The sequence below is a fragment of the Anastrepha obliqua genome, chromosome 5 (genome assembly GCF_027943255.1).
Source record: "Anastrepha obliqua isolate idAnaObli1 chromosome 5, idAnaObli1_1.0, whole genome shotgun sequence".
Classification (NCBI taxonomy): domain Eukaryota; kingdom Metazoa; phylum Arthropoda; class Insecta; order Diptera; family Tephritidae; genus Anastrepha; species Anastrepha obliqua.
In genome coordinates this window covers 78096862-78124353 of record NC_072896.1, presented here as the reverse complement: position 1 = coordinate 78124353, position 27492 = coordinate 78096862, and the positions used below count along the sequence as shown (strand labels likewise).

The 27492-nt window shown below is 37.2% G+C and overlaps 1 protein-coding gene across 1 annotated transcript; it reads left to right on the top strand.

Annotated features, from left to right (window-relative positions):
• The first annotated feature begins 826 nt into the window (after positions 1–826).
• LOC129249130 (odorant receptor 30a-like) lies at positions 827–5569 on the top strand. The gene is made up of 7 exons (XM_054888784.1): positions 827–1150; positions 1260–1398; positions 1474–1741; positions 3229–3328; positions 4002–4103; positions 5297–5404; positions 5466–5569. The coding sequence occupies exons 1-7, from the start codon at positions 842–844 to the stop codon at positions 5565–5567; spliced, it is 1128 nt and encodes a 375-aa protein (XP_054744759.1). The 5' UTR covers positions 827–841; the 3' UTR covers positions 5568–5569.
• The last annotated feature ends 21923 nt before the right edge of the window (positions 5570–27492 follow it).

Here is a 27492-nt window from a genome sequence, read left to right as displayed (position 1 = left end):
TAATAAAAAAATCTGAGCTTGGAAGAAAGAAGTACACCAGCATAATAAAAAATGAATTGGCAAAAGAAGAAAAAGACAATTTAGTTAAAAAATTAAAAGTAAACAAATTTTCCATAATGATCGAAGAGAGCACAGACATCGGACTCAATAAGCATATGTGTCTCATGGTGAGATGGACGACGAGGAAAGCGAACGGCGTGTGGTTAAGCTGCTGGATCTAATTCCAATAAGAACTGATTGCACTGCAGAAGCTCTGTACGGAATTTTTAAAAAATCTTAAACAAACAATTCAATTTTGACGGTGCAATTGCCTCATTATAGTGTAAACACAGGAGAAAAAAATGTAGGAAAAAGTAGGGAATTTTTTTGGGCTGTGTAGGGATTTTTCAAAACACCATTTACCATCACTGATCTCACACCTTCCATGTCTAAACTGCAAACAGCACCACATTCAGCACTAAGCACTGTGCGTTAAACTAAAAAGTAAAAAGTTACCTACTAAAAATCGGAATATAAGTCAATCAGAACCGGAGTTAGCCACTTGGGCTATCCTGTGAAATTGTACTTGTATATTAAGTATAGTGTAAATATAGCGAAAGAATTCAATTTAATTAGCACGCATTTTTCCGCACTTAATAAAATTGTTGCAATTTACATAAATGAAACAATTTACTGCAATTACAACTGCTACAAATTGAGGCAACTATCAACACCTCTAAGTCCCCTCACAGTTAAAGAATATTAAATTCGCATAAATAAAAGGCCTTGCAAGTTACGCCGTGGCTTAGTATTTTTCAATTTTTCAAGTGATATAAGTATTTGGAATAAAATTGGGATTATAATGCATAATTACCAAAACTTGCAACTATATTCTGTGAATGTGAAAATTTTCCTCAAATGCGGATTCATTGGTTCAGCCAGCAAAATGAAAATGTCGCTTATGGCCTTAGTGCCGTTTATCTCAGAAATTGGACAACTTTTTAATTTGTTTGTTACTTTGGATAAAGACATCAGTGAAACGGGGTTGAATTTTTTCTTCTTAGGTGTCGTTACAAGCGGTATAATAAGACAATTTATTATAACTGCACTTAAGGATGAAAAATATGTGCGATTATTACGTTGTGTTGAATGTTGGTACCATGAACTGGAGGTAGGTGGCAAAAGTGGGGAGCAAAATATTGTAAAAATGTTTCTCAAACTAATTAATATATTTCATCGACTTGTTAATAAAACCCAAATATGTTTCCTTACCCAAAAAGCGCTCTGGTAATCCGCAAATTCTACGCAAGCTACAAGACATCACCAAGCGGGCTCAAACACTTACGCGCATTGGCTTCTATGCGGCCTGTATAGGCATGGTGGGCGCCTTCAGCTTTCCATTCTCCTTCGAACAACGGAGTAGGCAATCGATATATAGTATATGTAATACAATAAATGCTGATTATGTCTTAATTTTCCTACCAACTCTTGTAGAATTTGTGGTGGATGTTAGCTATCCATTTTTTGATGTCAAGCAGACGCCATTCTACGAATTTTTCTTTCTTTTACAAGCTCTTGTGCTGGTGCCTACTTTCTGCTGCGTTTATCTACCTTTTACTAATCTTCTAATCACTTTTCTCATGTTCGGCGAAGTTGTGTTGTTGGATTTGCGATTGAAATTAAATAACATCAACAAAAATGATGAAGCAGTAATGTTGCGAGAATTGAAGGAGTGCATTGCATATCACAAAAAAATTATAGAGTAAGGACAGGTTTAAAGATTGCATATTTAGCGGAGTTTTATTAAATAAATCTGAAAGCAATTTAATAAATATTATATAATATATGTACATAGATAACATAGGTTACAAATAATTAATGATTTTCTAACCAAAGTACCAGACCCTCCAATTCACATTTAATGTCGGCCACTGAGTCCGAAAATTCAAATAATTTGTTTTGCCTGATTTAGATTAAAATATCTCACGTGCGCAACTAAGTTCTCGCTGTTTGTCAATAGATGCCGCCAACAGTATGTGCGAATCGATTCTAACATAACCTAAACGTCATAAACCAAGCTTAGACATATGGTAAACAAACTGTTTCGACACATAAGTGATTTTGTTTTGGTATCATATACTTTTGGTTTTGTGAAAATGTCTGATTTTGTGCCGAATAATCGCGATTTGCGGGAAGTGTGGATTTCCCTCTTTAATTCGAAAAAACGGCGGCTGAAGCGCATCGAGAGCTAAAAAAAGCTTATGGAGAAACTGCTTTAAGTCAAACAACGTGCCGAGATTGGTTCCGTCGCTTCAAAGACGGTTATTTTAATCTTGACGACCGTCCTCGTGAAAACAGGGCAAAAACCTTCGAAGGCGCTGAATTGGAGGCATTGCTCAATGAGGTTCCAGTTCAAGCGCAAGAAGAACTTGTTTCAGTATTAGGAGTTACCCGCCTATCCATTTCCAAGCGATTGCATGCTTTGGGAGTGATTCAGAAATTTGGATCTTGGGTTCCTTATGACTAAAGCCAAGGGATGTTGAACGTCGTTTTTTCGCCTGCGAACAACTGCTCCAGCGACAAAAAAGGCAGGGTTTTCTTCATCGCATCGTGACGGGTGATGGAAAATGGATTCATTACAGCAATCCAAAGAAAAGAAAGTCATGGGGACCGCCCGGTCGTGCTTCTATATTACGTCGTCGCCTTGGCCGAATATTCACGCTGCGAGGATTATGCTATGTATTTGGTGGGACCAAGTTGGTGTTATTTATTATGAACTGTTAAAACCAAGCGAAACCATCAGTGGGGATCGGTATCGTCTTCAATTGATGCGATTGAGCCGAGCACTGCGCGAGAAGCAGCCGCAATACGCCAAACCCGTTAAAACCTACCTGGAAACACTGGAATGGGAAATCCTACCCCACCCGCCATATTTTCCAGATATTGCGCTGTCCGATTATCACCAGTTGTATTTTCATCAAACAACCAGCGAGAACTTAGTTGCGCACCTTATATATAGTGATATCCTTTATGTAAAAATATATACTAATATATATAAAATAATAATAATATAATAAAATGTTAAATTTGATATTTTGTTGTAAATTAAATCTAGATATGCCCTAAACTAAGTGCTTTCGGCAAAAGTGTTATACTTAACTTTCAAATAACAATTTCTTGGAGTGTCTAATTCCGCAGAAGGTTTTTGTAATAATTTACTATTTATGTATGTACGTATTTCTAATATAGGTTCCGCAATGATGTTGAAGATTTGGTTACGCTTGTGAATTTTTTCGATGTCGCTCTTTTTGGTTTGATGTTCTGCATGATGCTCTTCTTCATATCAATGGTGAGTGTTACTGAAATAATAGATAATAGATAATAGATAATAGATAATAGATAATAGATAATAGATAATAGATAATAGATAATAGATAATAGATAATAGATAATAGATAATAGATAATAGATAATAGATAATAGATAATAGATAATAGATAATAGATAATAGATAATAGATAATAGATAATAGATAATAGATAATAGATAATAGATAATAGATAATAGATAATAGATAATAGATAATAGATAATAGATAATAGATAATAGATAATAGATAATAGATAATAGATAATAGATAATAGATAATAGATAATAGATAATAGATAATAGATAATAGATAATAGATAATAGATAATAGATAATAGATAATAGATAATAGATAATAGATAATAGATAATAGATAATAGATAATAGATAATAGATAATAGATAATAGATAATAGATAATAGATAATAGATAATAGATAATAGATAATAGATAATAGATAATAGATAATAGATAATAGATAATAGATAATAGATAATAGATAATAGATAATAGATAATAGATAATAGATAATAGATAATAGATAATAGATAATAGATAATAGATAATAGATAATAGATAATAGATAATAGATAATAGATAATAGATAATAAATACTATGTATAATAATCTTAATTTTCATTTCCTTTCGTCAGGTAGACGATTTGCAATCAATTCTAACCGCCCTAATATTCATCGGTTTCACCTTTTACACAATTGCCATATCCTATTATCATGCAAATAAATTCACAAACGAGGTTGGTATTAAAAAAAATATTTTTCGCTTTTTTTTAAGAAATAATTATAGAATTCCTATTACCATTAAAAAGCATGCATTAAATAGAAAGGCATTAAATTAGAATTTTTGTAAAGCGTTATTAAACCCACTACTTCTGCTCGTGCGTCACTTGCAAATACACTTCACTGCAGCGGCCGCCAATGCCGATATTTAAAATCACTTGAAAATTTATTATCTGATATGTGTAATTCCAGTTTTCGATAACTTTCACAATTTTCCAATACCACCTTTCACAATTCTTTTTTGATTGTACGGAGTTTCTGGCCTGTGGGTTGAGGATCAGATGCATTTTTTTTTTTTTTTTTGAGTTTTTATTTAGCATAACAAACACGAAATACATATGTACAACAATGTCCAACAAAATCGCTGCAAGTTAAGACGCCATATGAAGCATGGACTGGGAGTAAGCCATTTTCGAATTTTTGGCTCATTGCAGTCATTTATAATAAAGCTTTGAAGTAACATGTCGCGTTTGATTAGGAATAATAAGATATTAAAGTGTGTATATATATATTTTTTGGCACTCTGTATTATACTGAAAAGGTTAATAGGCGCACTTATGACATCACGAAAAAACTTGAATTCGTTATGACTTAAATTTTTTTTTCTAACTTAAATATCGGAAAAATTATTCTTATTTCAAAGCTTAATACTAACTCCATAGTGAACAACAAGAACATTTTAGGGTAGCACTTGATAGCGTCTCAAGTTTATAATGATGATCCTTATATGAATCTAATATGGAGCAAATGCGCTACACCTCAGCGAAAAAAAATTTCAAAAGTTAACGCAAATTTTTAGCTATTTGAAACTTAAACTTGGTTATACTAATATTGAATGGGCTATAGAACTGCATACCCAGAATTTTTCTAAAAATACTGACTGAAATGGATCAAGCTTGCCGAATTTTTGTAAATTTTATGTAAAGTTTCAAACTTTTGTGTTATATGGAGTGTGCTGTAGTATAAACTATATTTTTATAAAAAAAATAAAATAAGAATAAAAAAATAAAAGGAAAAGCACTTTTTTACGCTGGCAGTATGTCTATAAATTCGTTTCCTTCCGAACTTAAGCACTATTTTATTTGATTCTAATTAAGTGTTTCATTCCTTTCTGCATCTTTTCTATTTATTTATTATATTATTTTCTAAGAGCTTTGAAATTTATAACGCCGCCTACAATACACCCTGGTATAATGGACATTTGGAAATGCGTAAATGTGTGGCGATCATGATTGCCAGAAGCCAAAAACCGCTACAAGTACATTTTTGTAGATCAATTTCAGAATTAATACAAATTAACTGAACTGCCTATTTTCCAGATAACAGCCGGTGGACTATATCCAATGACCTTGGAGACTTTTCAAGCCATTGTACGTATTTCTTATTCATATTTTTCGCTGCTACAAGGACTCAATCAATAATAAACTAAAGAAATTATGTTACACCAATGAAAAAATAAAATCAGAAACGCACTTATACTTAAAATTGCACAACGGAAATATAAAATATGTAGAAATGTATGCACGATTTACAACAAATTAAAAAAAAATACTGAAACACTTAGAAAATAAAAAAATATTTGAAGGGGGTGATGTATTTAACTTCTTTTTAGATATATATTTTTTTTTAATACTAAAGTTATTTTTATTTAATTTTTTTTATTTCTTTTTTGTAAGATTTTTTTCTCTTTTTTTATTTTTCATAGTTTTTATTTTTCATTCTTATCTTTTATTTATTATTTATTATAATTTTTTTATTTCTCTTTTTTAAAACATAATTTCTCAAGGCCCTTATACGCCATAGCTAAAAATCTAGCGAAAGCATGCAGAAATCGGTTTGCTATTTCCCCCCTTAATTATATCCATTTAAAGTTTACCTTCATTTCATTACAATTTACATTCGTAAACAATCATCAATTAAACAATTCCTTTACGAAATGCACAACAGTTATGGACATAAAAGGCTCGCATTTCACTAATAAACTTCCATTCCTCAAACGAATTCTCGAAATCACACAACAAACTTTGTAATAAACCCCTCAACTATACATTGCATTGACTCACCGGCAAGGAGGTTGAGACATAATTCGCTTGCGTTCTTATGCATCAATTACTCGTGTTACAAACATTTCACAACTGGGTTATAGAATATTTATTTAGTGAAGTGAGTAAATTTGCTAGCCTACAAAACTGCTTGTAAATCATTCCTGTGCCAACCAATCGTACTTGTGGAGGTTTCCCTTTGATTCACGTGGCTGTCGAAATGATTTACTACATTAATTAGGTAATGCAAAACTTATTGCGATACGCTCGATTATTCAGTTTTACAAACACACATACACTCACATGCGACTTGTGCTTATGCACATACAGGCTGTCAAGAAAGTCAATGTTCTCTTGGTTAAGTTGAAGTAATCTTTAAGAGGAATCAACGAAGTATGATGTAAACGGCGACTTTTTGACATCAATAACAAGATGTACCTCGTTTCAGACCGGAAATCGATAATCTTGATAGTAAATTTATATCATAAAATAAACTCTCTCGACTCATCTCGACTAATTTTCACTATTTCTATACATCACTGTCGTTCCTCTACTCGACCACGAAGGTGAGAATAGCGATAACGCTTCTAAAGAACAACCAAGCCACGGAAGGCGACGGACTACCGGCTGAGCTATTCCGGCGCATGGGAGTTATACAAATTTGACTGAGAGAGCGACGCAGAGCTGGTAAGGTGCATGCATCAGCTTCTATGCAAAATATGGTCGGATGAAAGCATGCCTGCCGATTGGAATTTAAGTGGGCTCTTCCCAATCCATAAAAAGGGTGATCCTACAATCAGTGCATATTATCGCGGGATTAGTCTTCTAAATATCGCCTATAAGGTTCTAGCGAGCGTATTGTGTGAAAGGCTGAAGCCCACCATCAACCAACTGATTGGACCTTATCAGTGTAGCTTTAAATCGGGAAAATTCACAATCGACTAGATATTCATAATACGCCAAGTCTTGGAAAAGACCCATGAAAGGAAAATCGACACACACCATCTTTTTGTCGATTTTAAAGCTGCGATGTCTAATTTGGTGTCCCCACAAAACTTATACGGCTATGCAAGATGACGTTGCTCAATACGAGCAGCGCCGTCAGAATTCGGAAGGACCTCTCCGAGCCGTTTGATACCAAACGAGGTTTCAGACAGGGTGACCCGCTGTCGAGTGACTTCTTTAACCTGATGCTGGAAAAGATCGTGCGAGCCGCAGAACTTAATCGCTCAGGCACAATCTTTTATAATAGCGTACAATTGTTGGCGTTAATAACCGCTCTATTAATTCTGCCTTTTCCAAATTTGATAAAGAAGAAAAATTAATTAGTTTGTTGTAAAAGACTTAGTTTATTAAGGAACCATCATTAACACCGATAACAATGTCAGCCTTGAAATCCAACGTAGAATCTTTCTCGTGCTAACCGGTGCCAATTGGACAAACTAAGTAAAGCCAAGTCCGTAACCACCTGATCTTTCCAACGCAAAGGAGGTTTTCCTCTTCCTCTGCAACCACCAGCTAGTACCGCATCGAATATTTTCAGAGCCGGAGCATTTTTATCCATTCGGACAGCATGACCCAGCCAACGAAGCCGCTGAACCTTTATTCGCTGCGCTATGTCTATGTCGTCGTAAAGCTCGCCTCATCGGATGTTGTCACCGTCCAAGCTTCTGCGCCATACGTTAGGACGGGCATAATGAGAGGCTTATAAAGTGTTAGTTTTGTTCGTCGAGAGAGGACTTTACTACTCAATTGCCTACTTAGTCCAAAGTAGCACTTATTGGCAAAAGAGATTCTACGTTAGATTTCAAAGTTGAAGCTATGCACATATAGTACACTTTAAAAAGAAAATAAAAATAAATATTTTTTCATGTAATTTTTGACAATTTTTCTTTTATTTCTGAAAACTCTGAATATTTCATGCATTACAAGTTCAAACAATTAATGAAAATTAATTAAAAAACCTATTTTTCAAATATTCTACAACATAAACATCGAGTTTAAGAAACGTTCCCTGGAAAAAAATTATAAAAACAAAAGATTTTGCCACAAAAAATCAAAAAACATGCTTACTTATGCAAAGTTAATTGAGTATTTCGTTGCACCTCCTGCTTGTTTCATGACTTCTTCACATCTTTGATGCATTAAATATACTAAATTTGCCTATTTATCCGGAGAAATAGAGGAGCTTCAAATTTCTTCCCTGTTTATAACTTTGAAAAGCCCGATTATCTTTTTCAGTATTGCTCAATTGGGATTAAGTCAGTAGACTGCGACGCTCATTCTAAAACATTCACTTTTTGTTTTTTAAACCACTCCTTTGCTAATGTTGATGAATGCTTGGGATCGTTATTCTGCATACACTCTTATATGCACACATTTTATCTTTTATCCAAAATATTGGGCCTTACTCCTCCCCACGAAAAGCAACCCAGGCAATTATGGATTTGTCACCGCCACAGTTTTTTCGTATATCTGAGATTAAATGCTGTACTTGTGGGTCGTCGAACGTATTTTTTTCATCAGATGCAAACATTTTTATTTTAGTTTAGTCCGTCCATAGCAGCATTCCAGTTTTCAGAGATGTTTTCTTGCAAAATGAAGCCTTTTTGTTTTGTACACTCCACAACGACACGTCATGGTTTTGAGTCCTCAATCTGTACTCATATTAAATCTTGAGTCTGGCACTATAATAACCTCACGTACGTTCCAAAAAAGCAAAGTTTTGTGTGAATGATTGAGATTAATCCATTCAGGCCTAGAGATTACTATCAAATTGTAAAGGACTAGGTAAACTACTCAGGGGTTTTTGGGGTCACAATTCAAAATTCAAAATGGAGGTCTTTAGAGACTTCTAATTTTTCAGAGTACTCAGTTTAATGACTTTAGCTCAACTTATTGATTTTAATCAAAAATGAGTGCTATAATTTTGGAAATTGCTATTTTGTGTACCCTTATTTTTGTGCCGAACTGTATATTCCCTTACATAGGAACATAATTGCAGACAAACACAGCTTTAAATTTATGGGCAATTATAGATATTCAAAATGAGAATGGCAGTGGTTTTGTGACATCCCGACTGCCGCCGGCACACATACTGTATGTAATTGAAATCGGTGTTTGTTATAATGCCAAATTGACTATATAAATAACTGCACATATTCACATGCATATATTTACGTGTTTACACTGCGTAAACATCGCTTGACTTATTTATGTACTTGCGGTCCACACAACGTAAAAGTAATTATTTAGTCACTCTTACTTTAATATACACTACTAAATATGTATATGTATGGATGCATAAATTAAAAATAAGTAACATTAAATAAATAATAATCGTATTTTAGCTAGCCCTCTTCTGATTCCTATTTAAGTTGCGAGGTAGACAAAATATAATTAGCGAATATTTATGAACTAAAATATGATAGATTTATTGTTTTCCACAATATTGTGTAAGGCCAGCCTAAAACTAGTATCCCGGGCAAGGATGATAGATTACAAGGTTTGGCCATCTAAAGAAAAACTGTGAGAGTAACTTCGGTTGCCACATCATCGATGTTTCGGCAGCAGCATTTTGGCCGCTCATTTAACAACTATTTTTATGCTCGTTTAATCAGTCGTAGTTCAGGCAATAGTTACCATAAGTGGCATAGGTGAAGACTGTGTTGATTTTTTCGTATATCACCGACACAGTTTTATCGGAAAAAACCGCTGTCATGACCTCGGTGACATCAGCCAATCAACTGATTCTTTCAAATTCGCTGAGAGCCGATTAACGATCTAATATTGGCCACATATTCCGAATTCTTTTCCCTGTGGTTAACACCCACGGGTGAGAAATACTGAAGGTTGCGCGGCCCGTGAACCGCTAAGCCGCTCTTTGCTTAATAATTTGTGATTTCTACGCTTTTTGCCATAAAAATGTATTAAAATGAGGTGCGAGTGTTGAATTCTGGCAATGGAGTTAAAAGTAAAGCTTCCAAATGCAGTTCTTACGTGACATGCATACCAATATTACTCTCCGAATTTCGCTGTAGTCTACTTAATTTGTATTCTAACATAATAAATTAGAACCCACTTCAAAAGTAGCGAATAGGAAGTTTTATCGCACTCACCGTATAGCCCCGACATTGCGCTTTCTGACTACCACTTGTTTCGATAAATGCAGAACGCCTTAATCGGATTACGCTTCATGGAGTTCATACGCTCCCTCTGAGATGGAAAAAAAGTAGTTGCTTCCTGATGAAAATGCTTGGAAAAAAGTATCGTAAAGGAGGTGTCGCTGTAATATACTGCTGATTTGAAGGTGTAAGTATATGTTAGGTCTCGATCGTAGTAGTTGACATTCGTTTGAGGCATGAAGATCCTTTTTTGACGACGAACATGTCTACGTTCGTCTCGAAAAAGCAGCATTTGCGGGAAGTCATCCTTCGTTATTATGTTTTAAAGAAAAGTGCAGCTGAAACGTGACGCATATCGATCAGTATTTACGGTAATCATGCTCCATCAAATACAACTTGTAGAGAGTTCGTCACTTTCAAAGTGGCAATTTCAACGTAAGGGATAAAGATCGCGAAGGGGCACCGAAAAAATTCGAAGATACTCAACTATAACAATTATTCGATGAAGACGCATGTCGAACCCTTGATGATATGTCTAAAGAGTTGGATGTTGACAGATCAACCACCAGTAAATGTTTGCACACGATGGGAATGGTCCAAAAAGTAGGTAACTGGGTGCCACATCAATTGAAGCAGAGGAATATTGAGAGACGTTTGATGACGTGTTAGATGTCTCTTGAACTGCAGAAAAGATAAGGTTTTCTGCATCGCATCGTCACTGGTGATGAAAAATGGATCCATTATGATAACTCTAAGCGTCGAAAATGTTGGAGCCTACCAGGTGAACCAAGTCCATCGGAAGCGAAAAAAAATATTCATGCTTTAAAGGTTATGTTGTGTATCTGGTGGAATCAGAAAGATGTCATCTATTATGAACTCCTTAAACCATCTGAAACCATCACTGGCGATCGTTACCGACTACAGCTAATGCGTTTGAATCGAGCACTCAAAGAAAAGCGGAAAGACCGGAATGGGACGGTAAACATGACAAACTGATTTTGCTGCATGACAACGCCATGCCACATGTTGCTAAATCGGTCCAGAAATATTTAGGGGGGCTAAATTGGGAAATCTTGTCTCACCCGCCATATTCCCCAGACATTGCACCTTCGGATTACTATCTGATCATTTCTTACTAGAGCATCGCAAACTGGCTCAATGAATGAATCAAGTCAAAAGGACTTGAATTTTTCGTCAGAGGAATCCGTATGCTACCTGAAAGATAGAGTAAAGTTGTTTATACTTCACATAAAATCGTGTATTAATTAATTGTTTAAATAATTCGTAGCTTTGACTAAGAAAGGACGAAAACTTATTCCCCTACCCAATATATTGTTCCAACTATTTTTATTAAATGAAGCCTCGAAGTGAAAAAAACACTTCTTTAAATTATACTTATGTACATATATGCATATGGATATAAATGGCTCTTACACCCTTTTTGGGTGTTTGGCTAAGCTCCTCTTTCTATTTGTGGCATGCATCTTAATGTTGGTCACAAATTATATTGCACGTCCATAAAATATAAAATTATCGGGTGTTTTTTTGAAAGATTGAGAACTTAAAATGATAAAACAAAACAGAAATATTGTCGGAATGAATACCAGGCATATTGCGGCTACGAGTTTCATGGTCCATTCTATCAGTCCACATCCGATCAGCCTACTTCTTCTAATACATCTGGCCATATGGCGTCGATGGTGGGGTGAATATTGGCTTCCAGTGCTTCAAGAATTGCTGGTTTGCCAGTCTAACTCAATAAAAAGCAATCTCGAGGCATTAAATCGCACGAACGAGGAGGCCAGTGAACAGGACCACTTCTGGATAGAAAATTGTCACCAAATAGATTTTGCAATAAACCGCGTGTTAAGTGCGCCGTATGGTAAGTCTCGCCACTTTGTTGGAGCCAAATGTCGATGATGTTTAGCTGATTAATTTTTGTAAACAAAAATAGCAAGTTGAGAACGACGACAAAACGACATTTCGGCAACTTCTTCAACACTTCCAGACACAATGTGCCTTTCTCAGTTGTCAAGCCATAGTTATTGACATCAATGGTTCTCATACTCGTACAGCTAAAAAAACTCGATACTAGAAAAATGCTTTTTATATCTCTAGAAAAGTCAAAGTTGGGATATACTTCAGTAATTTGGATTTTATTCCCAAAGGATCTAAAGAGTTCAACGCAGCTTTGTATGGTTCGCTCTGCAGTCTCATTATTCTACATGACCCCGTCGATCACTTTTTTTTCAAGGCGCATAATACCCTGTATATCAATCACACCACGTAACCACGTTATTCAGGTCGGTTGGAAGTGTTTATATGCAAACAGATGTCTTCATTCCGTAAAACTCGTTTACTGAATTAATTTAAAATGGTCACTAAGTAATTCTGACACTAACATACACTCACACTTCCACATATATACATATGTATGATACATGAGTATCTGCATGTAGAGCACCCCAATTTACAACTTAACACCTACGGAGCTTTGAGCTTTGCACTCAGCATAAAACTTGATTGCGGATATGCAAAAAAAACAGTATAAGGAACCCCACAAAAGCAAATGCAAACTCAAGAGATGACAAATATGAAATCAAAAGTGCATAAAAGTGATTTTTCGACATTGCATTACAACATAACACATCTGTAAAAGGTGATTTGGGCAAATCAAATTTCAGCAAATTTACAAACCTGTGTCTGATAACGAGCGAATGCGGGTGTGTGTGAGTGTGCAAAAAAACACCTAACAGCTTTACGACTGATGGTTAAACTGCATACACACGCACACAAAAGTAATTCGAATTTATTCGAATTTATGTGTATGTGTATGTATGCAAGTGTATATGTTCACACATCCATATGGAGTGTAAGTAGTGTTTGTGCGTCATTGTGCATTTGACTGGCTGGCTGTCTGTTCGACTGTCTGCCTGCCATTACGCTGTAAAATTGAATTTATTTTAACTTTATAGAACGTTTCCAGCCGTCTGGCATATTCCACGCCACCAACAGCTGGGCTCAACTAACGACGTGTGTACCTGCAAATGTAGAATAATAAACGTAAAGATATAATACACACATACATAGATGCATATGTGTGTGTGTATATCAAATAATATTTTATGCAACTTCACCTTTCGCCTTATTTTTGTTTTTGTAGCAAAACTCATTTTACACGAATTTGTTGGAAACATTCAATGCAGCGAACATTTCCTGGCTAGTCAGACAACACACACACACTCACACACATGACAATGCATTAAAATAATAAAAGTAAATTTGTAATATTTTACAATCTTTTTGCAACAAAATCATTTGCACATCATAAAAAGCTATTGGAAATATTTTTCGAGAACTTTTCCAAATATTTTCGTGATATGCGAAATTTTTCCGGCAATTTGAAAACACTTACAGCTTTTATGATTGCACTCATATGAATATACACACAGATACATGGAAGAATGTATTTCTTTATACTTTTAGCAGAGAAATGCCTGAAGGCCCAAATCTGAAATATTAAGAGTTTTATGGTAGATTTGCTGTAGGTTTATTAAATTGTCAGATTAAGCGAAAGTGCTCTAACATATGTATGTTTTTTTTTTTTTTTTTTTTTTTTTTTTTTTTTTTTTTTTTTTTTATGAGGAGGAAGCATCGAAAGCCTTACCCCGTCAGTGTGGGACTTTAACCCGAACTAAACCTCCTACCGTCAAAGTACCGATCCCCCCGGTACTACCGTCAAGTAATTCGTCGGGAGGCGGTTTGAGCGTTGCACTCAACGTCAGTTACTGTTCTGATGCAATATGTCACAAGCTGCATCTGCCTATTACCACCACTGTTAGGTCATATCAGAAGACAACCACCCCTGTCGGATCTATACGCCCCCTCCCCCCATGTCCCTGTTCGTTACCATAGAAAAGCTAGTTTCTAATAGTGGTATCGTCAGTTTACCTGTGTTTTCATCTCTGGATAGGTGTGCTGCTTCACGTTCTTATTTGACGTTCGCGCATCCTCCTTGCCTGCTCGCTATTTCGAAGTTGCTGCATTATTTCAGCAGCCATGTTTTGGACTTTGCTCCAGTTGTCCTGGCTCATCAACATCAGTGGCACTAAATTCTCGGGCGTGATGCTGCTGCCAAGGTCGCCTTCTAGTTTAGCCCTTACTCTTCTGAAGCGGGGACACGTGAGAAGCACATGTTCTGCGTCCTCCTCAACTGCTGGTGTGCACTGCTCACAGTATGGGCTTTCTTCGTGTCCAAAGCGGTGAAGGTACGCTTTAAAGCAACCATGGCCACTTAGGATTTGGCAGACATAGAAGTCTACTTCTCCGTGCTTTCTCTGGAGCCAAGCTTCAACGTTGGGGATGAGGCGGTGGGTCCACCTGCCTTTATTTGCACTGTCCCATCGCGTCTGCCATTGGTCCACGCAGCGGTGGTTTATGGATTTTCTCAGTGCCAGCTGATCGCATTGGGCTTGGTTGTTCCTCATACGTCTCATTTCATACATCTCCTGCGCTATCAAGTCGAGTGGGCATAGACCGGCTATGATGAGCGCCGCATCCTCTGAGACTGTCCTGAAGGCAGAGCAGACTCTAAGAGCACACAAGCGGTACGTGGAGTTACTACTTCGTACGTATGAAGCGTGTTGGAATGCTTCGCGCCAAACTGTCGCGCCATATAAAAGGATAGACCTCACTACTCCAGCCAGGACCTGTCTTGCCTGCTGTCTTGGTCCTCCAATGTTCGCCATCATTCTAGCCAGGGCTGCTGTCGCAGTCGCAGCTTTGTTGCTAGCGTATTCCAAGTGGTATCGGAAGCTAATTCGGTGGTCTACCAAGACGCCTAAGTATTTTATGTATGGCTTTGACTCGATAATGCTGTCCCCAACTCTAATCTTGACCTTTTCAACTCTCTTTCGGCTGCTGATGAGTACGGCTTCTGTTTTATGCGTAGCTAGCTTTAAACCATTCGCGCCTAGCCATCTTTGAGCCGCGCCTATAGCTTGTTGCGCGATATTTACAATTTCCGCGAGCGTTTTCGCGGTTACAACGATTGATATATCGTCCGCGAAGCCGACGAATGTTGCTCTCTTGTGTACCTTTAGTCGCAAAATGCCGTCGTACATAATGTTCCACAGGAGGGGCCCTAGTACAGATCCTTGTGGCACACCAGCTGTGACCTGGTAGTCAACAATTCCGCTGTCGCTGTCGTAACGTAACACCCTATCAGACAGGTAGCTGGATATGATACGCTGTAGATAGGTAGGCACTTGCATCGCGCGGAGGGCGTGTAGTATGTCTATCCATCTGGCACTGTTGAACGCATTTTTGACATCTAATGTTATTACTAGGCAATATTCTTTTGCACCACCTAACCATCGCTTGCCTTCAATTGCCTTTTCCGCAATTACTTTTACGGCCTCTATCGCGTCTGTGGTAGATCGCTTCCTCCTAAAGCCAAACTGGTAGCTTGACAGCTGTCCGTCTACATATATTTCCAGCCGGTTTTTAATCACAAGCTCAAACAACTTACCAATGGAGTCCAGCATACACAGTGGACGGTATTCATTTGGAGCGCAAGCACCTGGTTTTTTTGGTACAAGTACCAATTTTTGTAGTTTCCAGATATTTGGGAAGACGCCTTCTTGCAGGTACACATTAAAAATTCTCTCTTTTTTTTTTTTTTTTTTTTTTTTTTTGTGTCTTTTTCACTCTTTTGGAGTTTGATAAAAAATTGCTGTGTTTACCCTTGGTTGGTCAGCTACACCTGTCATAGGCAATCACTGGGCACTGCCCTAGCTCCTGGGAGCACACTTGCACACTTTTTATCTCTACCGTGGGACTTTTTCCCAAATTTATCGACACTTTTGCAAGAGCACTTGTAAAACACGTCTTTCACTGTACACTGTACACTTGTACATCATCATATGTATGTATGCATGGATGTATGGATGTATGCACACATGTATCCCCATTGCGGGTTTAAATTGCTAATACTTACATACATTACAGGTGGCGCAAAGTTAATCATCCAAATCTCTTTTTCAATAACTTTTTTACTAAATGAAAATAAATGATTTTGAATGATGGAAATCTTTTCTTTTCCCCTTTACACTTGTCTGTTTGTATACCTACTGCAGCTCCCTAGTGCACTAGTATCAAATATAGGGTTTTTCAGTAAGAGCGCTTCAACTTTTGAACTTTTTTGAATAAAACACAAACGGTTTGACTTTTTTAACTAATTTTTTTTTTATTATCGAGTTTGAACATATACATTTAAGTATGAAATTCGATTTCTTTTGCATGACCACCGCGTGCACGTTTTACGAAGTCCAATCGTTGAACCCAATTTTCGACCTCTCTTTTGCATAAATCGGCCGAAATTCCAGCAATTTCGCGTTCAATATTGGCTCTGAGCTCACAAATCGTCGCCGGCTTGTTACTGTAGACCAATGACTTCACATAACCCCAAAACGGGACGGCTTGTTAAATGGACCGTAAAATGGCCGTAATGCTCTTAAAGTAGCAGCAACAGAACGATTATTTTCATAAAAAATTTGCACGATTTGCAATCGTTGCTCAAGTGTGTAGCGTTTCATGATGAGATGTATACTAATGAAGTTTACAAATGACAAGCGAAAAATAAAAAATATTGCGTCGTTCGCCCTCCCTATCGGAAAAAAGTTGAAGCGCACCTATTGAATAACCCTATATGATTAACGCACGACGCCATTTGCAAAAATTATAAATCTTCCGAGAGGGTGATTAATTTTGCGCCACCTTGCATATACATCATTTGGTGCCCCACCAAAAAACTTTTTCCACCGCAATTACTAAATAAATATAGCGAGTTTTTTATTAATAAAATCAGGTTTTAAAAAATTGTTTCGAAAATCTCCTTAGATGAGAAGATTTTATATCTAAATGGTACTGTGTACACATAATTTTTATTTTCTTTGTTCACTTCACCCGCGACAAGACTTTTCCAGCGTACATTGCTCTGGGCTGCTGTTTTTGCGCCATCCCATGTGATGTCGACATCTGCAAGCTCACGCAGCAACAACCTTCTCGAAGTATTCTTTGGCCGCCTGCAACCTCCGCTGCTTTGCGTGTTCCAGTCCAGTGTCATTCTCGTGATGCTCTCTGGTAGTTTTCTAAGCGAGTAACCTATCCATCGCCACTTTCTGCTTTTGATTCGCCATAGGATGGGCTCTTCATTCGTTGATCTCCACAGCACGTCGTTGCTGATCGTCTTCGTCCAAAATATTCTACAGATGATGTGAAGGCATTTGTTGACGAAAGATTGTAGCCTCTGTGTGATGGTATTATGTAGAACTATGTTTCACTTCTGTAGGACAATACTGACTTCACACATGAGTAGAATATTCGCAATTGAAAGCGCTTGGATCTTTGCCAACTCGCCCCCATTGTACACTTTCGTCCGAACGCCGCCATTGCTTTGTTTAGCCTATAGACATCTTCATCTGCTCCGCCGTCCGCCGCGATAGTGCAACCGACGCAACAGAAGCTTTCGATAAATTCCACCGGTATAAAAATGTTAAAAATATTTTCAACAGAATCAAGTTAAAGAGGTTTTTTTGTAAAAATAATTTTTAAGATAAGATATACTTTTAAGGAAAAAAAAATTCTTTGTAGTCCCTGGAAGTTTCATAATGGGACTCCATTAATTTTTCAAGTTATATTCATATACGTAAGGACTCTTTGACCAATTTACAGACGGACATAATATGGATAGGACAGCACGTATGCTGACGCTTCACTAGAGCGGTATTTTTCAATGGTTCGGTGTACCTATTCGTATATAACTCGGAAAGTTATGGAACTCCCACTATGAAACTTTCAGGGATTACTGGACATAGTCTAAGCTATCTATAAAAAACATGTTTGGAAAAAATCGGATGGGTTGTTTTTCAAACATGACAAGAATTTTTTTTACCCCAATTTTGAATAATAAAACAAAAATTAACAAAATAACAGATTTTTTTAATTAAATTTTATCTAAATCTAAAATTTAAAATTATGACACAAAAAAATGTTTTCCCACAAATTGTTAACAAAAAAATTATCCCAAAAATGAAAAAAAATTTTTTTTTTAATTTATAACAAATTGGTCAACATCTCAAAATTTTTCAATTTACGACAATGTCGAAAATTCTTAGATCAGTTGACAAGCGATCACCCACATTCAAAGCAATCCAGTTCAAATCAATCTTAATAGTATTGCCAAATATTTAGGCGAATAGAATGCAGAGCAGCAATACATCTCATTTTCATTGACTATAGCTCCGCTTTGGAAAGCATCCAGAGGGAGTGCATTTGGAACGCACTGGACCAAAGAAGTATTTCGCCGAATACTCGCATCATCAAATTAATCAAAGCTCAGCATACTGGCTTCATATGTAGAGTTCGACATAATTGCAGCCTATCAACAACTTTCGATTCGATATCTGGCTTCCGGTAGGGTTTGTAACATGGCTGGTGTTGTTTCATACCATAGTAGACGACGTTCTTTTTTCTCAGAGGGGGTTAAAAACAAATATGTCAGGAACATCATCAAAGGTGCCGTCACACCAGTGGTATGTGGGGCACACTCCCACTATCCCTATAACATTCCTCCCTTCTAGGCTGATTCTAACCTGGGACTGCTAAAAGCAATTTCACCAAAGCGGAGCCGTGTTTATGACTTTTAGACACAACAGGTGCCTGCGTCCAGGTTCCTCTCTTAATTGCGTATTGGATTTATACGCTATCGATAGCATCCATTGGAAATGTGCAATATCGTTACTCCATATCGACTTTTCGTCTGTTTGGGCTCGTCTTGCGATTTTACCGTCTGTTCGTGAATACAGTCATCTCCACTGGAGATCTGTTTCAAAATGACTTCTTTGGGCGACGTATCTGGTCATCTGTTGGGTATTCTATATCGGTCGCACTCGCTTTGCTTCCGCTTTGCGCTTCCATTCGAAGTTTCGCAGTTTTATTAATATCTTTGCTGCAAACTGTTGTACTGTTTCCCATTTCTCCTTCGAGTTCAGCATTTGCGTTAAAAGGTTACCCGGTGTGGGGATGACGCCAAGGGCTTTTGCGAGCTCCAAGCGCTCGTTATAAAATCTGATGACGTTCCGCCATCTGGGGATGGCTCTAGTATAGGTATTCAGTGTACTCTCCTCAAAACGGACACCTGTCATAAACGGACACTTTTCCAGTACATAAAACAAATTCTCAAGAATTCAAAAAAAAAATTCTCTTGAGCGGACAACCCCTCCATAACACGTTAAGCCTCCCATAACAAATATTTCAGTCCCATAGGAGTCTGCTTAAAATAGAGTAAACTATACATTGGAGCTTCAACAGCTACATGGAGGATTCCGATTATGTTGACGATATATGTATATCTAATGTCATCGGACATGCAGAACAAGATCGCCGACTTGGTTCAGGAGTCTAAAAATATCGTACTCGATGCAGAAAAACTAAATCACTGAGAATAACTGTGGCCGATCGTGGTAGCAGTTTTAGCGCGGTAAATACAAAAATTAAAAATTTCGACTTCAATTACTTGGGAAGTGTTACCTCTAAAAATGGTGGTGTAGCAGATGATATTAAGCTCAGAATCGCAAAAGCCCGTCGCGCCTTTTCGCAATTTAACACAGTCTCTAATTCCTCAACGATTTCCACTTTTAGTAAGTTGCGCCTTTTTAACTCCAACGGCGTCAAATCGCGTATTCTGTATGGCTGCGAAACAAGGTTGATGACGGACTTACTCGCCAATAAACTACAAGTTTCCATCAGTAAGTACCTACAGGCGGATTCTGCATATCTGGTGACCCAGAATATATCTCCAACGCTGATTTTTGGGCTCAGGGCAAGCAAATACACATCCAGTCTGAGATAAAACTTAGGAAACAGAAATGCGTCGGGCATACGATCGGAGGGAATCAACAGCTTTGCAAAAGTATATTTCCAGTTTGATTGTTTAGCAAGTAGACCCGTGTGGCGTTGATTGATCTCCCAGGTGGTGGATAGGGAATCCCTGGCATCATAATAGTGGATGTTGTTGTGCAGCTGTGCTGAATGACAGTCCTTGGCCGGATATAATTCCGGGTCGTTCCGGTTACGTAGAACCGACTGTCGTGGGAACGCATGCCATAATAGTGGCCTTCCCAGCTGGGTTAGGTTCCAACCCTCGTGTGATGACTCAAAGTTGGCATAGAATCCGGGTGCCATCCGCGAACCAAACTGGCTAGGGAGGAGTCCCGAACAGAAACCGAAAAGGTAATGGACAACAATGGATCAAATACTCCAGATGGAACTCACACAAGTAGCAGTCCACCCGCTTCGGCGCAAGGGCACGGATTCTGGAGGCCCCAACCATTACCCAAGTCCCTCAGCTCTATGAGCGAGAGCGCATCCTGGAGGAGACGCGGGTTGCTATCGCAATCTCCTCTTCTTCAGAGACGGAAAAACGTTTCCCAGTTTCGGAGGGCCTGAGTTGTGAGGCTGCTTCGGTGGCGGCACGACCTCCCAAAGAAGCCGCGAAATCGAAGAGCGTGGCAAGAAAGAAAAGGAGAAAGCGGCGGGCAAGGCTCTTTCGGGAAGAATCCTCATGCGGCTCTGTCGGCCCTTCTGCGTCTGTGTCCTCAAAAAGGCCTCGATCGGCGGAAGTGACACTCAGTCGCTTGCTCACTGATATATTTTTAGTTTAGTCTATAAAGCATCATTAAGTATGCAAGAGCATTTGAAATCTGGTGTTAAGTTCGTTAACCACAATTTGGTATGACTAAAGTGAAATTATTGCAATTCCTATGACTCTGCTAACACTCTTGCCTCCGCACTAAGAATCAAGAAGGAACAAAATTATCGAAAAATAATCCTCAGACAAGGGTTTAAGCACAAAGTAGAGGTGCCATAACCATAACGCCATAAATTTGCTGATAGAACCAAAATGTAGGCAACACTGTAATCGGTTAGAGGTGACATGCCATAATTCCGTAGTCATAACCATAACCATGGAGACCAATTGAATTTTGGTTTTTCGTCGTAACCATAACCAGCTGTATTGTGTTGCATTGTGGAATACTTGTTGTTTTCTTTTCTGTCTTTCTTCTTCAGCTGCTTATGGCTATGGCCCCAATAATTGATGACATAAATATCGTTATGGTTAATACTACGGTTAAAGTTATGGCGTCATGGTATGGCACCTCTACTTTGAGTTTTACTTCACATTGTTTTCAAACGTTTGAAGGAAACTTGTTGGCTTTTGAAAATCTCAGCCATAATTCTTAGGTTACAATAAATAAATAAACCTTTAATTTATTTCAAGACTTTAACTTTTAAAGGCCCTCCATACATACATAACCAGCTCAACTATACATTTGGCCGCCAGCTTAAATATCTACAAACAACACTTAACGCGTACAAGACATTTCCGACTCATCCAAAGTTGTGCGTCAATTAAAATGCAAATTAGCCTCAAACCGCAGAGCTGAATTGTACTTATGTTTATATGTATATGTGTATGTAGATACATACATACATACGTATTACATGCATTAACTTAGCGGACAACCGCACATGTAACTGTATATATAATATAAGAGGATAACTTTTGGCACAATAAAACTACGCTTAGTTGCTGAACTTAAGCATTTCGTAAGACTTATGCCATTAGTAAAGTGTGACGGGTATTTCTGGGCAAACAGGGACTAACCGCTTCCATTCAAGTGAAATTACAAATTCAGGAGTCCAGTTGCCTCGGTATGTGCGGTTGTTTAACAAAAGTGTGTACTTGCGTATGTATGTAAATAAATAAATGCATAAGCAAATAAAATGAGTATAAAAGAGTTTTCGGAGAGTGTATGTGAAGGGTGCGCAAATAAGACTGGTCCTACCAGTATTTTAGTAATTTGTATATATCACACAGCAAACTATTGAGGTTATTGCGGAGCTCTTTGCCATAATGGAAACTGTGGAAATCATATCCAAAAGAGGGTTCGAGAAAGTAAAAACTAAAACACTTGCGTTCAGCCAATCGGTTCTCAAAGCTTTGAATAGCTTCACATTCAAGTCAAAAGTCCTAATCGAGTGTAACAAACAATGCACGCAACAAACTGGCCACTCATAATCAGGTCTCACTGATTTGGGTACCAGAACACGAGGGACACGAAGATAAAGCGAATGCACACTTTTATGCCAAAAAAGGGGCAGAAGGGCTATTTATTGGGCCGACCCCGTTTTTCGACTTTAACAAAAATAATATAAAACAGGAAACCAAAAAATGGATTTAAACTAAAATCAGGGATCACTGGAACGGTACAAGCGGCCTTAGTCACTCCAAAAGGTTTTTGAACTTCAATGCCAACAGAGCAAAGTCTGGTCTAACCCTAAATAAAAAGGGCCTAAGATTACTCTGTGGAGCACTTACAGGTCATTTGCCTGTAATAAACACTTTATAACAATAAAATTATCTAGTACAAGGTTATGCAGGTTCTGCAGTGTTGAAGAGGAGTCGATGGAACAAATCATCATTAACTGTAAGGCATTAGGCCACAAGAGACACAGAATCCTGGGCTCGTACCTACTAGAGGAGAAAGACCTTTCTCCTAAGGAGCTGGTTCGATTCCTCGGTATATTGTACTAAATAATTCATTAATTAATTAATAAATAAATCTGGTCGCAGCGCATAAATGCTTTAGCCTAACCCGTACAACCATTACCATTACCATTACCATTGAGGCTATCATACCATGCTCGGACTGACATTGAAAAGATGCTTTCTTGAAAAGAAGGGACTTTTGATTGAAAATTCTTGTTTCCGCCCATGCAAAATTCGTTAAATCAAAAAATAGTTTTCGTTTAAAAACTACTTGAAAACTTACTTTCCATTCTTTAAAGTCTATGTATGCGCTAATTCTTCCGTTCGATTTATCAAAATGGTACGCAGGATTTTTCATATCTCAACTTTCATTGTCATTTTTGAATGCCAGCTAACAAGTACCAAACACGAATTATATAATATTATATGTCGCCCTAAAAATTACTTCAACATCGGCAGAAAAATATTTACTTTTTACCATGCAAATTAAAATAGTTTGATTTTATTATATTAATTCAATGCACATTAAAGCAATAAATTTCATTTGAAATTAAAGAAACCAAAATCGAAAGGTTTGTTTTGTGCACACTCGCTTGTTCTGAACCTCTGAGCCTCTGCAGCGTCATAACATCGTTTAAGCAACCATTGTTTTGCTCTGACCAAACCAAGCACACACCGCATGCTGATATTGCCTTCTCCGATTTAATTTTATTCATATATAGCATCACATCGTTAGCTCCTTCACCGACTTTTTCGTCGTCTTCATTACAGTATTCTTTTACATATACAGTATTCTTTATTTAAAACTGTGGGTTGCGAATGAGGTTCACCCATCCTTTGCTCGATTTCAGATTGGAAGACTTTCTGCAAGGGTTTTGCTTCCCGAAGTAAAGTTGAAATGAATTGAATATTGGATGCATCATCAGCTATCAGTGATCGTAACTACGCAAGAGGAATGATATCGTCACTATTCTAGTCAGACGGCTTTTCAAAAAGTTTTAGAAACGATGACTGCATTGAAGTTGCAGTAAGACCATCCCATGCACCAGCTAAAGAGCTTATTTTTCAGGTCGATATTTTGCAGTGACTTACAACAAACAACAATGTGACTTAAGAGGGACTTTTCTAGTTCAATTTAGTAAGCATTATAAAGTTTTAATCCATGGGCTGTATTAGAGTCGCACAGTTTGGAGGAACCCGTTATCGATGTTTGGTCGTCGTAGCTCTATAACTCGTCTTCTTTGAGGTGACTTGGAGCATTTCAATATGAAATGCTTTCTTGATGAAAATTAACATACCTCTGGAACAAATGTTCTGTGAAACTATTCTTGAAATAAAGCTAAGGTCATCCAAGCAATTTTATTTCCTTTGTAGACCACAGGCATGCCTGTCAACATTTTTAATGAACGCGAATTCGCCGATTTCCTAATAACCATTATTTTTACTTAATGATTTCCAGCAGCATTTATACAAACATAGAACGTCATTCTCTCCTTACCGGTCTTATGCCTTGGAGCCGAGGTTTCATTACCAGAATGACATCAATGGTACTTTCCCGAACTTTGTTGTCAAAAATACAACTAAGTACTTAGTTCGGAATGAAAAGAGTATTTTTGGCAATACAGGTAGTGTTACTTTATTCAGTCATATTATTCATTTAAAAATGGATAATTTTAACATTTCTCTAAATTTTCGTTGCAAAATATTGAAAATCAACCCAGAGTAAATCGCCGGAGGTTGCTCGAAAAAACAGTTGTTGTGTAGTGTACATCTTTACTTGCAACGGAATCAAGTGAATAGTTAAAGAATTTTTTTTTTTTTTTTTAAATTGTTTTTTTTTTTTGTTTTTTTTTTTTTATTTTTAAAAGACGGTATTTCCGAAAATAAGACATCCTCCGAAAATAAGCCTATAAGCCTGATTTTCGGAACTTTTTGTAAAATAAGGCATCCTCCGAAAGTAGTCCCTAGTTAAAATAATGTGGAAAAAATAAATCGTTAAAAAATAGTACAAAACAAAAGAGCTATTCCGTCGAGTACAAAAAGGGAATCCTGGAAGGCTCCAGGGTTGTAAATCTTGTACCATTCTGCAAAGAGAAATGAGAAAAAACGCAGAGTTAGATCAGATCGGCAGCCGCTATTTTCTGAATTGGAAGATTGATTCTGGGAATGGATTGCAGGCAGGAGAGCATTGGCTTTGGTTGTGCGCAGGGTTGGTTTTCAAAAATTTGCCCTTGCAATTGAATTTGATATACCCACAGAAGAACTTAAAGCATCGTGACACTGGTTGGACAACTTTCTTAAACGATATGAACTAAGGAGATCAACAACATTATTTAACCTGGAAAACAATGAAATTGTTAAGCGGGCACTTGCGTTTAAGTTTTTTGTTGATGGCATTGACTTTTGGAAATATCAACTCTCCAACATGATTGCTACGGATGAGACCGTCAAGGAGCTCAAACGACAGTTCATCACAAGGCTGCTTCGTCAATTTACGTTCCTTCTACCGGTTACGATAGTGCACGTGTTACCTGTATTTTGGCGATTCGTCGAGATGGCAAGAAAGTATCGCCAGTTTTAATCACTAAAGGTAAAAAATGACAGTTATAAGATTTTATGATGTCACCTGTTGAGGGGTCAGAATAGAGGTTTACTTGTGGATTCAGCCAGTACTCACCGCGCTAAAGACATGAGAAACTTTCTTTCTGAGAGGAAAATTGATCAAATAATGATTCCGGCAGGAATGGATGACTACCTCCAGACACTTGACATTGCAATAAACAAACCATTCAAGGATCATTTGCGGATGGAAATCAATGAATATATTGAAAACCAAATGGGGAGAAATCATCGAGGTAATTTTGTAAAACCAGGTTTACAAGAAGTTGTGAATTGGGTGGAAAATTCGTGGAACAAACTGATAGTGACGATTCCAATGCATTACGAACAGGCTACTTAGACAGAAGTATTCATTTAATGATAGCTACAATATCGCAAGACATGAGAGATTTGGACCAATGCTTCAACAGGAAATGAATTTGGAAGAAAATCAGAATATAATTCGGAGTTTTATTTATGATGATGTTCCAGACTGTAATTGAATGAATTGAAATTTCTGTATTCTGTGCAAAAAAAATTAAATAAAAATATATAGATATTCTTTTATTTTTGCCTTCCCCCGAAGCCCTAGCGCGTATTTTGGACCAAAAAAATAGTAAGACAGTGTCTTATTTTCGGGAAAAGACGGTAACATTTAGAAGCCGAAAAACCATTTTAGCTAAAAAAACATGGCTGATTTGTTAATGTAAGACTAATAATTATTAAGCAAAACCAAAAGGCTTTTAGAATATCTGGTGAAATATGCCAAGAAATACAATGCAAAAGGATAAAGCGATTGCTGCAGTAGATTTTGAGTTATATTAGATTTCAAAAACAACAAATTGCATATGAACGCTTAATGTCATTCATTTTGCTCCTATCGACTTGAAATTTTGAGATAATAATAATAATAATAAAAGCAAACAAAACAATTTTAAAAATAAAAATAAAATAAAACACCTATTTGGGCACCCCTTACATGTAAATGATATAGTCGGCGCTTAACAGCGCATGGCAGTGCGTTAAGAACATTTATGAGGAGTTAAAATGCCCGCCTAAAAGTGCACTATGCTTTAGACTTTTCAATTCAAAGCAACAATGTTTCGCAACGCGTTATAGGGCTATCACAATGGGTCCGTTCCGTCCGTTTACGCAACGCGTTTGACTGACGTGGCGTGTAAAACGTACTGTGGTGCGACAATGAAAGTATTGCCGAATATAAAAAATAAAAAAAAAGTTATTCTTGTCCTGAAAGTAAAATATTTCGTTTTTTTAAAAAGAGGTTTCGTTGGTTGTGAAATATATAATATTATAAAATTAGTGCTTACTGGTAGTCATAGACGATGGGTGCCTTCATAACTCCGGTAACGGGACATTTATTTATTTTTCAGGACCACTTTGTTAAGCATTGCCTTTTCTTTATTCTTCCAAGCTTTTATCGAACAAATAAGGGCGCATTTGAATGGATTCAATTAATGTAAATTTCATTTGTTTTCTGCATTTACTTCACAACAATCGATAAAAATTTTCTCGAAACAAAATGTTTCTTCTTTAAACAGTTGTCATTTTTGCCGCACTTGCCATATAGCAAAAGTAAAAAGATGCCAATTTTAAATATAATAAATACAAATAAAAACACACATTTTCTTTTTTGCTGTCAGTCAAGTTCATTGCCGCAACGGACGGAACGGACCCATTGTGACGGACCTATTAGACCATCACTAATGCATTTACTGCCATATGTCCTCGATAGCCTCACGAAATCCATCTTTGAGGTGTTGAATCGGCCATCGGCTGTTGGCATAGACCTTCTCTTTCACGTGGTCCCAAAGAAAAAAGTCACAAGATGTTAAATCACAAGATCTCTGTGGCCACCAATAACACCTGTTGTTGGAGAACTCTTCATATAGACACAAGAAAATATAAAGAAGATTTACTTACACTCCTTGCGAAGACGTTTCGATTAAAA